The sequence below is a fragment of the Morone saxatilis genome, unplaced genomic scaffold (assembly GCF_004916995.1).
Source record: "Morone saxatilis isolate NCDOM2014 unplaced genomic scaffold, NCSU_SB_2.0 Contig5, whole genome shotgun sequence".
In the NCBI taxonomy this organism is placed as follows: Eukaryota; Metazoa; Chordata; class Actinopteri; family Moronidae; genus Morone; species Morone saxatilis.
In genome coordinates this window covers 3,379,830-3,390,812 of record NW_023340095.1, presented here as the reverse complement: position 1 = coordinate 3,390,812, position 10,983 = coordinate 3,379,830, and the positions used below count along the sequence as shown (strand labels likewise).

Below are 10,983 nucleotides of genomic sequence, written 5' to 3'. Positions count from 1 at the left end.
TGCAAAGAGTTGTAGTTGGAAGATGGTGGTGATAGTACTGATGACATGATGGTAGTGTAATTGTTAATAACAGTATAATGTTAATATTAATAATATAATAAATAAAATAAAAATATAAATAAATAAATTCTCTGTGTCGTTTACTTTACAAGGTGAGACTCTTGCCTGAGTGTGAATATAGTTTGTGTTACTCAGAATTTAATTTAGTTTTCTTCACAGAAATGAACAAAAAGCTGATATACAGTTCGAGTGTGTGTGTACATTATTTATGTTTCCATAAACCCTAAAGGCTGGGAATACCATCTCAACACATAACGGCTCCAACCAGTCAGAGAAGTTCATGTTATTCCCACTTTACACAGTGTTTTATCACACATGTGTAGCACAGACTCCTCCAGTGGGGGGCAGCAGCTCCTCCGACCAGCTGCTGATCTGCACTCATTCACAGCAGAAGAGGACTGAGGTGCAACAGCTGGCCCCATCATGCCTACTGCTGTGATTATGGAGGACAATTTTGATAAATTATTAGAGCAGTGTGAAGCCCAGGAGCTGGAGGTAAGCGTTGGAGGAGACAGTGGGGTCGTTGTTGATGAGTGTGAACTACCTGACAGGCTTTGTGCCTCCGAAGGGCCGCGTACCGTTTAGCTTCATGACTGTTAGCTGGGGAGGCTAACGTTAGAGGCTATCTCCAACGTTAGGTTTAGTCGTAAAAGAGCCAGTGTTGTGCTGCTAATGCCAACAAAGTGGGGCTTAATTAAAGTGGGAGTTGTAGACGTAGCATCAGTGCACACATCCATGCTGTTAGCAGATAGTTTACTGACTGTTTACCTTTATTAATGTAGTGATAACGTTAGCAGCAGCTCATAATAACACAGCAGGTGACTGGATTTGCTGTTGGAGCTACAATCTGTCTGTTAATGAATAATCCTTCAAATGTGCAACATGGATTGTTGAGGGAAGAGAGTTTGGTTTTCTGCTTATTGTTTCAGCTTCAAGCTTTAATATTGAACCTGCATTTATCTTTCACAGGCTCCAGGGGGCATTGCAACACCTCAGGTCTACGCTCAGTTGCTGTCGCTTTATTTACTTCATAATGACATGTAAGTGTTCAGGAGACGACAGGAGCTTCCTCTCTTTCTCTGCAGGGTTTTGGTTTTAGGTTGGGGACAAGCAGCCTTCATATTCTTGTTTTACGGATAACATACTTTGCAGACAGAAAGTGAAAGCCTGGTTGTCGTTAGTAGCAGCGTGATAAGTTCCCTTAAAGAAAGAAAGAAAGAAATAATGAAGAAATTGTCCATATACACTGGTATTTATTGTTTTTACACTTTCTCTTGGTTAAGTTAAGACCATCTTCGTGCCGTTGATTGTGCAAAAACACCATCACAAAAGATTAAACCCCAAATGATGTCTGAGAATTTCTCGATTTGTCCGTCACAGTTGAAAACACCAACATACGTTTATAAAGAAACAAAGGAATACAAGCAAAACGTCATATGTGAAAGGCATTTATCAGCAAATGGTTGGATTGTTTTTCTTAAAGAAAGACTTAAACTTTACTAATCAATAGTTTAATAAAGATTCAATTAATCAACAAAAAAAGTGTGTATTAATATTAATGATTGATTTAAGTTTGCACATTAATGCCAAAAGTAGATGAAAGCAGTGACATGTAAGTGTTCAGGAGACGACAAGAGTCCTCTCTTTCTCTGCAGGGTTTTGGTTTTAGGTTGGGGACAAGCAGCCTTCATATTTTTGTTTTGCAGACAGAAAGTGAAACCTTGGTTGTCGTTAGTTGTAGCGATATAAGTTCCCTTCGGTGTTGCAGGTGTAATATACAGTCCTCTGCATCTCTGTTAAATGTTAAACATCGTCATTCAAATGCCAATCACAGCCATAATCCATCTGCCTCCAAGTGAAATGACACTGCTCACCCACAGTAACTGATGGATGACTTTATTAACAACGCGTTTGGTAATGAATACGTGTCTGCACCTAAAGTCTGTTCAGATGAGTCCCTGCTAACCCTGTTCTCTGTTGCTGCAACTTTATTCTGTGGATTGTCTGACTTGTTGATGTGGATCCAACAGGAATAATGCCAGGTACCTCTGGAAACGGGCTCCCCAAGCAATAAAATCGGTAAGATTGTTTAAACACACACGGGGAAGTTCTACTGAAACCCATCTCAGTGTGATGAATGCGACTGTGGTGCTGCTTCATATGATAGTTGCCATATTTATTTACCTAAATCCAACATACACATCAACATGTAATGGTAAAAAAACCTCTGATATACCTGACATGACAGTAAATAATAAAGAGGAGTGTGAAGAGCGAATAAAGGTGGACGTCTGACATCAACTAAAGTCTATTAATCAAGCTGAACACACTTTATTTAATACTTTAATACCCCTTCATAAACACATCTGCCAATTATAGAAAGGTATCTCAACCGTAGATACATAATGACTTGTTAGTAACACGCAGTTGGTGTCTTGAGGTGTCTGAGCTGATGGGAAAGATACCATCACTGTCTTCTGTCTCACAGGACAACAGGGGTGTGTTTGTTTGGCTTATGGCCGTAAAGTGTACAGTGGGAAATTGAACCATGATGAATAGTAACATCGTAACTCCTTGTTGGATGTTAAGCTGAGGCCTGAAGTTCTCATTTTATATAAGAAAATGGACAGGACAGTTAAAAGATGGAGCCACTGTGGTTCATCCGGAGTATTTGGGTGTGACTGCTCTTTATAGTACCATGAAAATCACTGCCATGTCATGTGAACCATGCTTAAGGTTTCTGAAATGCTTTACCGCTTCTTGTACACAGGCAAACCCTGAATTAACAGCTATTTGGGCGGTCGGCCAACGCATTTGGCAGCGGGACTTTCCAGGGATCTACACAGCCATCGCAGCTCACCAGTGGTCAGAGAATATCCTTCCGGTCATGGAGGCGCTTCGAGGTAACGGCCAAAGTCAGGTCTAATCTGACATTTCACCCTTGATTAATTAGCTTTTTAGATTATGAAAACACTTCCAAATAATATTTCTATGTTTCACACATTTGACTCTGGGGGCATTGAAGTGACTTAAATATTTACATTTTCTCCGCGTGATTTAGAATTACAATCAGCAGGGGGCACCAGCTGAACACAGTTTTAGTTATGATGCAACCCAGCAGCCCAGGGGACATAACATGTTGGAAAATTAAATTACTGACTGTTTACAACACCTTTTCTTTCCAGCAGTGTGACATACAGTTATAATTCAGATGGTTACAATACAATACTCAAAATCAGTTAGCACACTCGTATACTGCTGATACCCTCTCCTAATGTAGCTGAATGTCTGCATTCAGTTGTGTTTTGATTTCACACATCACCTTCTTACATCAGACGCATACGTTTGAGAAACATGCTCATGTGACATTATCTCTGCGTCTGCGTCATGTGATGGTTCCCTTGTGTAAGCGTTTAAGAATAGCTTCTCCCTCATGTTTACCGTACTTTGTGTTGATCGGCCAGGGACGCTGATGTACAGTTATGTCGTAAGAGACACCATTGATGGTAATTTATTGGTGGATGTGCTGAATGTGGTCATTTCACAATGTCAGGTCTAAATGCAAACAGTTTCCAATAAGCAGTTTTAAAAAACACGAAGATCTTCCCAATAAAGAAATGTGTCCATATAACACCTGGGTATTTATTGTTTTTACACTTTCTCTTGGTTTAAGTTAAGACCAGTCTTCGTTGCGTTGATTGTGCAAAAACCACCATCACAAAAAGATTAACCCAACAGATTCTTTAGAATTCTCGAGTTTGTCGCGTCACAGTTGAAAACACCAACATACGATTATAAAGAAACAAAGGGAATACCAAGCGAAAACTCATAATGTTGAAAGGCATTTACAGGCCAAATGGTTGGGATTTGTTTTCTTAAAGAGAAGGACTTAGGACTTTAGTAAGTCAATAGTTTAATAAAGATGCAATAATTCAGACAAAGGAAATGGTGCGTTATTAATATTAGATGCATTGCATTTAAGGTTTGCACATTAATGCCAAAAGTATATGAAAGCAGTTTTCAGCAGTACAGTTAGTGTGATTTCTGTTGTAAACAAAGCAGGTTGTATAAATAGTAAACTAGGTAAAGAACAGATATCAGCGATGAAATCGTCCAAACAGCACAGGAGTCACAGGATGTTGACAACGACTTGTTTACCAATTAGACTGAGCTCCCTCTCAGCTAGGGCATCTCTGAACCGGTCACATGGGCCCTGCTGGTCTCAGCTCAGTCCACCACTTCTGTCACTGTAAGAGGGTACACATTGCCCGCTGTGACATGTGACACATGCAGCACTTGGTAGGAGGGGGCCATTTCTGTGAAAAGATCCCAGGGCAGCAAGCAGGCAGGAATGTGTGCTCTGGTTGGTGGGGATCGGATGTCGCCAGCTGTGAGGGGCTGGTATAAAGGACAGAGCTGCTAGCTCTCAGCCAGAATAGATATCAGCATTTCACAGTAACAGCACACACGAAGGATACGTTTGCAGAGTCGACCCTATATTTTAGAGAGAGTGAAGCTTTTAGTTTTCTCTGGTGACAATTAGGAGGTTTACTGGTGTAACTGTAGGAAGACACTTTACCATTATGGACGTCCAGAGGACAGGATCTATGGTGCGGCCTCCGAGCCCCATGGATAGCCTTGAGAAGCAGCTGAGCTGTCCCATCTGCCTGGACATGTTCACCAAACCTGTGGTCATCCTGCCCTGCCAGCACAACTTGTGCCGTAGTTGTGCCAGTGACCTCTACGACTCGCGCAACCCATACCGCTTTTCTGGCGGCGTCTTTCGCTGTCCTACCTGCCGGTTCGAGGTTGTCCTTGACCGCCATGGCGTCCATGGGCTCCAGCGCAACCTGTTGGTAGAAAATATTATCGACCTCTATAAGCAGCAGCAAGAAGGTAGTGGCAGTGGAAGCACAGACACCACCCTGAAGCCTAAAGAATCCAAAGAACCGATGTGCCAAGAACACGAGGACGAGAAGATCAACATCTATTGCGTGACCTGCCAGGTACCCACCTGCTCCATGTGCAAAGTGTTCGGCCAGCATAAGGACTGTGAGGTGGCACCTTTAGCGAGTGTTTACCAGGCACAGAAGGGTGAACTGAGTAATGCCATCGATACCCTGGTGGCCAGCAACGGGCGCCTGCAGGCCCTGCTCAACCAGATGGAAGACGCCTGCCGCGCTGTGCAGGAGAATGCTCAGCACGCTAAGCAAGGGCTGGCTGAACGCTTTGACCTGTTGTATGCTGTCCTGGAAGAGCGCAAGACCCTTCTCCTGGAGCAGATTGGTAAAGAGCAGGATGAGAAGGTGGCAGCTCTGCGAGCACTGGCCCAACGCTACGGCGAACGACTGCAGGCTAGTTCGGAGCTCACAGACACCGCTGTGAGGGCGCTGGAGCAGGGGGGCGCTGCTGAGTTTCTGTTAGCCTCCAAGGGCCTCATCACGCAGACCAAAGACGCAGCTAAATGCTCACTGGGGGAAGAGAGGCCAGAGCCGGGCTTCGAGAAGATGGACCACTTCACTTTGTCAACGGAGCATGTTGAAGCAGTCCTGGCAAAAATGGACTTCGGAGTGATTGATGACGACGAATTTGAGGATGCACGACGGAGGAAAAGGAGGAGGAGGAGGAATAATGAAAATTGAAGTGGTTACGGACTTGTAGGAAATACTGTAATGTGTGCTTTTGAAGGTTTTTTGACACAAGTGTTTATGGCAGGGACTCTGCATTTGATAGAAATATAAGGTTACAGTGGATGTGGGCTGAAATGGCTTGCCCCTACTCTCAGTGCAATATTTAATTTCAGTGTCGTATTCGTACCTTTTCTTAACCTCTTTTTATACTTTTGTACTTCTAAGCCATTTGAATGGAACCATGGGTCTCGATAAATGTAAATACAGAATGTCTGAAGGTTGATTACACATCATTTTCCTCATGTGTAGCTCATGGAAATGTTTTTCTCACTTTGTCTAAGTTTGTGTTGAATTGGTGACCAGCTGATCTGCCTGTAATCACCACATCTGTCTTTAATGGAACGTGGAATAAAGCTGCATGAAGTTGAGCATCGATTTGCTTTATTGCTAAACTAAAACAAGTTTAACCTAAGCGAGCGTACAGAGGAAGAAAAGGGAAGACCCAGTATTATTTTGGCCTTATGGATTTTCTCTGGAGCGCTTCCATCAAAATATTCAAGCAGTCTGTTGCTGCTCTTACTTGGCAATCGGCTGTATGTAAAAATAAAAGCCCTTGCCATGTCCTGTCTGCTTTGCCTTTGCTGGTGAAAAGTGGGGGGCTATTTTTAAGAGGTGAGAGGGTGAGAAATGATAGCGGCCCTGGAATAGACTGTCAGAGAAGGACAGGCCAGGTCCTGTTTCTCCTCCATAAAACTCCCATCCTCCCACTCATGGACGTCTTGCTCAGCAGCTCTAACTGCAGAGTGTCAACAGGGCAGACTAAGAACGGCTGGTCCAGTTGCCACGCGAGTCATCTCCTAACGGTCAAGAGGCCAGTGGTAAAAATACATGTCTGCCTGGGGACTGGGTTACAAAAACCCCCTCGAGGTGACCTGCTTGACTGTGTTGGGAACATTTGCTCACAGACCTTATTTCTTCTCTAACATGCAGCCGGTCAGGTGCAAGAAAGTTGTTCCAACACAAGAAGCCATTTTATGAAGTGTGATAAATGGTTCACATTTAACAGATGGGAGTTTTATACTGACTGGAGAGGGGGAAAACAGCTCACTCCGTTTCCTCTCTAGTCATGGATCAATGGTGAGACACCACAATGACAAAAGAATAATATTTCATCCTCATTTTTCCTCTAACCACGTCATTAAAATAATCTACTTTAATCATCACAGTGTCTAAAAGAGAACTATATTATTTTACAACCATAACTTTGATTAAAACCATTACAAAATAAAAATGAAGTGCCTTCAAACACAACTGACACATAAACGCTGCTTTGACGCAGTTCTCTCAGCAGCTTTTTAGACAAGTACAATAACAGGGAGAACAGGAAGCCCGTCGGACGGCAGACTGGGAAAGCATTCTCGACAAATCTCCGGCCTTCCCCTCACAGCTGTCTTCTCTCATCCCACTTGTTATTGTTACCGCTGTTAGCCGCCGCAACAGACCGGGGGCTGACTGTTGGTACACATGAACCGTTGCTAGGCTATAAAACACCAAAGGCCACAACCCTGAGGCATTTACGTGATAGCTTCAGGAGCAGCGGCAAATACATGTTGTTCCGTGGCGTTGTGAGGCCCTGTCACAGTTATCTGCACAAACTACAGCACCGTGTGAGGGGAGGCTAGATAAACAAAGCAGCTTTGACGTTTTGGAAGCCTGAGCCAGTGCCTGCTGATAAAGACGTCAGTGGATTGTAGTGTAAGCTCTAGACAGCACGACATCCATGATTCATCATATGCGTGCTTCATTTAACAAGATCTATTGTTAACCATCTTTGATTATGGAAAGTTCTTTCTTATTTTGCTTAGAAGTTCATCACAATCAAATCAAAGGTTCTCTGGCAACAAAATGCAACATTTGATTTCAAACAAATCCAGATGCTAACTGCAATTAAAGGCAGACAAGCCAGACTTTTTGTGCAGAATAGCTTCATTTGACTCAAATCCCAAACCAACTCCTGTAAGCTGTTTGTGACCGCGTGCTTGTTTGACCAGAGGAGGAGACGGAGTGGTGAGAGGAAGCAGCGTCATACTCAAACACACACAATTACCATATCCAAACCTTTAAAAGAGGAATATAAAACAGGCATTTTCAGTTCAGAATAGCTTCTTTTATTGAAATCCTAACTCAAACCCCTGTAAGTTGTTTGCGACCACGTGCTTGGAAGCAGCGTCATACTCAAACACACAGAAGTACCATATTTCAAACCTCAGGACATTTGCAAAAACCGAAACAAAAACATGAAATGTTAAATGCAGACCTCAAGCATTTACTTTATATTTTCTATTTTATAACACACTCACCTGTGATTGCTAATGATCACAGCAGAGTAGGCCTGCACCATATGAGGAAAATCTGCGACGTGAGATAACACTGTTCAATGTTGCAATTACTTGCAATTAATAAATGTTGAAGAGTGCATATTATCGATACAGTTCCTATATCAGCCTGGTTGTCTTTAAGTTCAGAACTGGATATGAATTAAATATTAAAAACTAAATATCTCACTGTGAACTAAAATATGAATAAAAGAAATAATATTCCTGACAGTATCGGTGTAAAACAGCGGATGGGAAAGCGGACAGGAGCAGATCTCACTTCTCTACAGGTTGACATGCAGAGTACTTTTTTTTTTAAACAGCCCCTGGCTTAGAAAACCCCGCCTGTCACTCTTGATTAATCGTTACTCACAGTGTACAGCCTCCAGTGCTGTTGCTCATTAGCAGTTTTGTTTACAAGAAACATAGCTTGTCATTACCATGTTTAAAATTAGGCTACATAACATGCTGTAAGGTCACAGTCAGTTGCTGTTGCCTATGTACTGTATGTACTTTAAATAGAGCCAGAGCAGGGTATTAGGATGTATGCTCGCCATATGTCTGATATTAATGTGGTTCAAACATTCTTCACAGAGAGCACGCGGCAAAGGGCGTACAGTCTGGTGGCCCAGGCATACACTTCCATCCAAGCAGAAGATTTCGCTGCTTTTGTCGGATACTCTGTGGAAGAGGCAGTAAAAGGTAAATTTACACAACCTCCTCCAGGGAACGTTTTATCACTGCTGTTACTGTGTATGAAGACATCAATATGTTTTTAGTCATAAAAACAGCTGCATTGTTTCAGGGGTGTAATAAATATATTTTGCGTTACATAACCATTCACACATCCGCTGATGACTGTATTTTCCTCTCCTTTCCCACCGGTTTTTCGTCCGAAGGTGTGGTGAGCCAGGGCTGGCAGGCAGACCCCGCTACCAGGATGGTGATGCCCAAAAAGCCAGGTAGGTGGCAGTATTGCTCTTTTAATTGGTACCCAATATCAGCCCGCCAAACGGTTTTCTCTTCACTGGTAATCCTGCACCCGCCCTGCTACTCTTCCTCCTAGGTTTTATTAGGCACGCATAAAATATGTTGAGAGCAGGGATTTAGGATTCATTTTAATCTCAGTGAAAGATGGATGACATTTTCGTTTTCCTAGAATTTGTTGAGTTTTTTGATTTGCTAAATCTCCCTTGTCGAGTGTCCATATCTCCCAAACTTTCCCCCTCCATTCCCTTTTTCCTTCTTCTTATGCGCTCCCTTATTTTGCCTTTTTTTTTTTTTTCTTATCACACGTCCTCAAGCCCAGAGAGTCGCGGATTGATCCAGCTTGTAAGAGAAATCCGGTGATTTATTCATATAGTCAAAGGAGGAGGTTTGCGGTCCTTGCTCTCTGTAATCATTGGACATTACTGCTGAAGCATCTGCTGCACACATGCAACAGGCTTAACCCACTCACCATTAATCCTCACGTCTCCTCTTTACCCTTCCACAGCGCCACTGGGACTTAATAGTGCTTGGTAATTCTGGTTGTAGAGTGGATCTCACACAGGAAATCACTCTGGTTTGGGATAAGATGTAAAGTGTTTGTAATGATTTCCAGGCTGGATGTGTCACAGCCACATGGGGAGACTGCAGGTAGTGTTGTTAGACCGCTGCAAAAAGCAGTGAGGTCAGATGTCAACAGCGTGGTTAACTTGAAACCAGCGGCCTGCTGAGTCTCTGACTTGGAACACGTGGGCTGTAGCCGCCGAGCTAAAGCTGTGGAGATGCAAGAAGATCGATAGCACTTGGCACAATGTGGAATCCCCCTCTGACTCAACTTCTCCTCTCTCTCCCTCTCTCTCTCAACAGATCCTCCCCCCGTCTCATTGGTTCCAAATGAGCAGCAGTTGGCCAGACTCACTGACTACGTGGCTTTCCTCGAGAACTGATAACCCACCACAACCCGCTGCCACCCTTTTTCGCTCGCCTGGTACAGAGGGAGAGATCACAAGTTTTGGACAGACTCTTCCCCCTTCCTGCAAAGACCCACTCCCAGATAGAGACGTACCAAAAACACACCAATCATCTTGCATGAAATGCTGCAAGCTCTTCTCCAAGACCTGCCTATTTATGTTCAACGACGAATATAACTTCCCCTGTTAATTCATACAGTGAACACCTTTCAGACACAATGTTGTATTATATTCTTTTTTTTTTTTGTTCTCTTGCTCTCTGCAACCCAGCTGATGTATACATTTGGGTCTAGTTTTGAAGGAGGTATTACAGGAAATATGTTTCCCATCACTGTCAGTATGTTTTTATCGCTAACCTAACAAACCCCTTCCCTCACAGTAGAAATACACAAACTAGCATGCACAGTAGGTCCACTCAAAGGTTGTCTGGAAAAAAAATTTTGTCAGGTAACAGAAGTCTTGGCATGCATGCATCAACGTGTGGATTTCAGACCTCATATTTTGCAGTTTATGTTTTGACTGGTGAATAAATATTTTGCTGTTTCTAATTTCAGTGTTGGTTTCTTTTATTCAAGAGTTTCAGGTTGTTCTCCACAGAGCAGGCTGGGCTCAATCAAGGATAATGAATATTTAATTATGTGTGGTATTTCGGGGCTTCTCGGTGTCATAATTTGTCTCACATAAAAATAAGTTTTGCCCTTTTCTGGTGCCTGGCTTTTAACAGACACACACACACACATCACCACACACAACACACACACACACACACACACATCAAACACACCAACCACAAAGAACATGATGTGTGTGGAAGCGTATTAATTACAGCCGCATTAGACCACCAAAAAACTTGATATTACAGCAAATAATCAGAGTCAAAGCTGTTGTGTATAACTCAAATAGTATCAATTGATTTAGGTAATTAAAGGAGTTGAAGTAATGCCAACCTTTAAGTCCTCA

At 42.8% G+C, this 10,983-nt stretch overlaps 2 protein-coding genes across 2 annotated transcripts; both read left to right on the top strand.

Annotated features, from left to right (window-relative positions):
* Positions 1-207: 207 nt before the first annotated feature.
* Positions 208-10,571, top strand: cops8 (COP9 signalosome subunit 8; the record flags this gene model as incomplete). Its single annotated transcript, XM_035676081.1, is given in 7 exon segments — positions 208-555; positions 1,030-1,100; positions 2,091-2,139; positions 2,831-2,963; positions 8,660-8,767; positions 8,965-9,027; positions 9,920-10,571. Coding segments are annotated over 7 exon segments (576 nt in total). The 3' UTR covers positions 10,000-10,571.
* On the top strand, positions 4,471-6,311 carry trim63b (tripartite motif containing 63b). Its single transcript, XM_035676080.1, is given in 2 exon segments — positions 4,471-5,663; positions 5,666-6,311. Coding segments are annotated over 2 exon segments (1,047 nt in total). The 5' UTR covers positions 4,471-4,643; the 3' UTR covers positions 5,693-6,311.
* Positions 10,572-10,983: the final 412 nt, after the last annotated feature.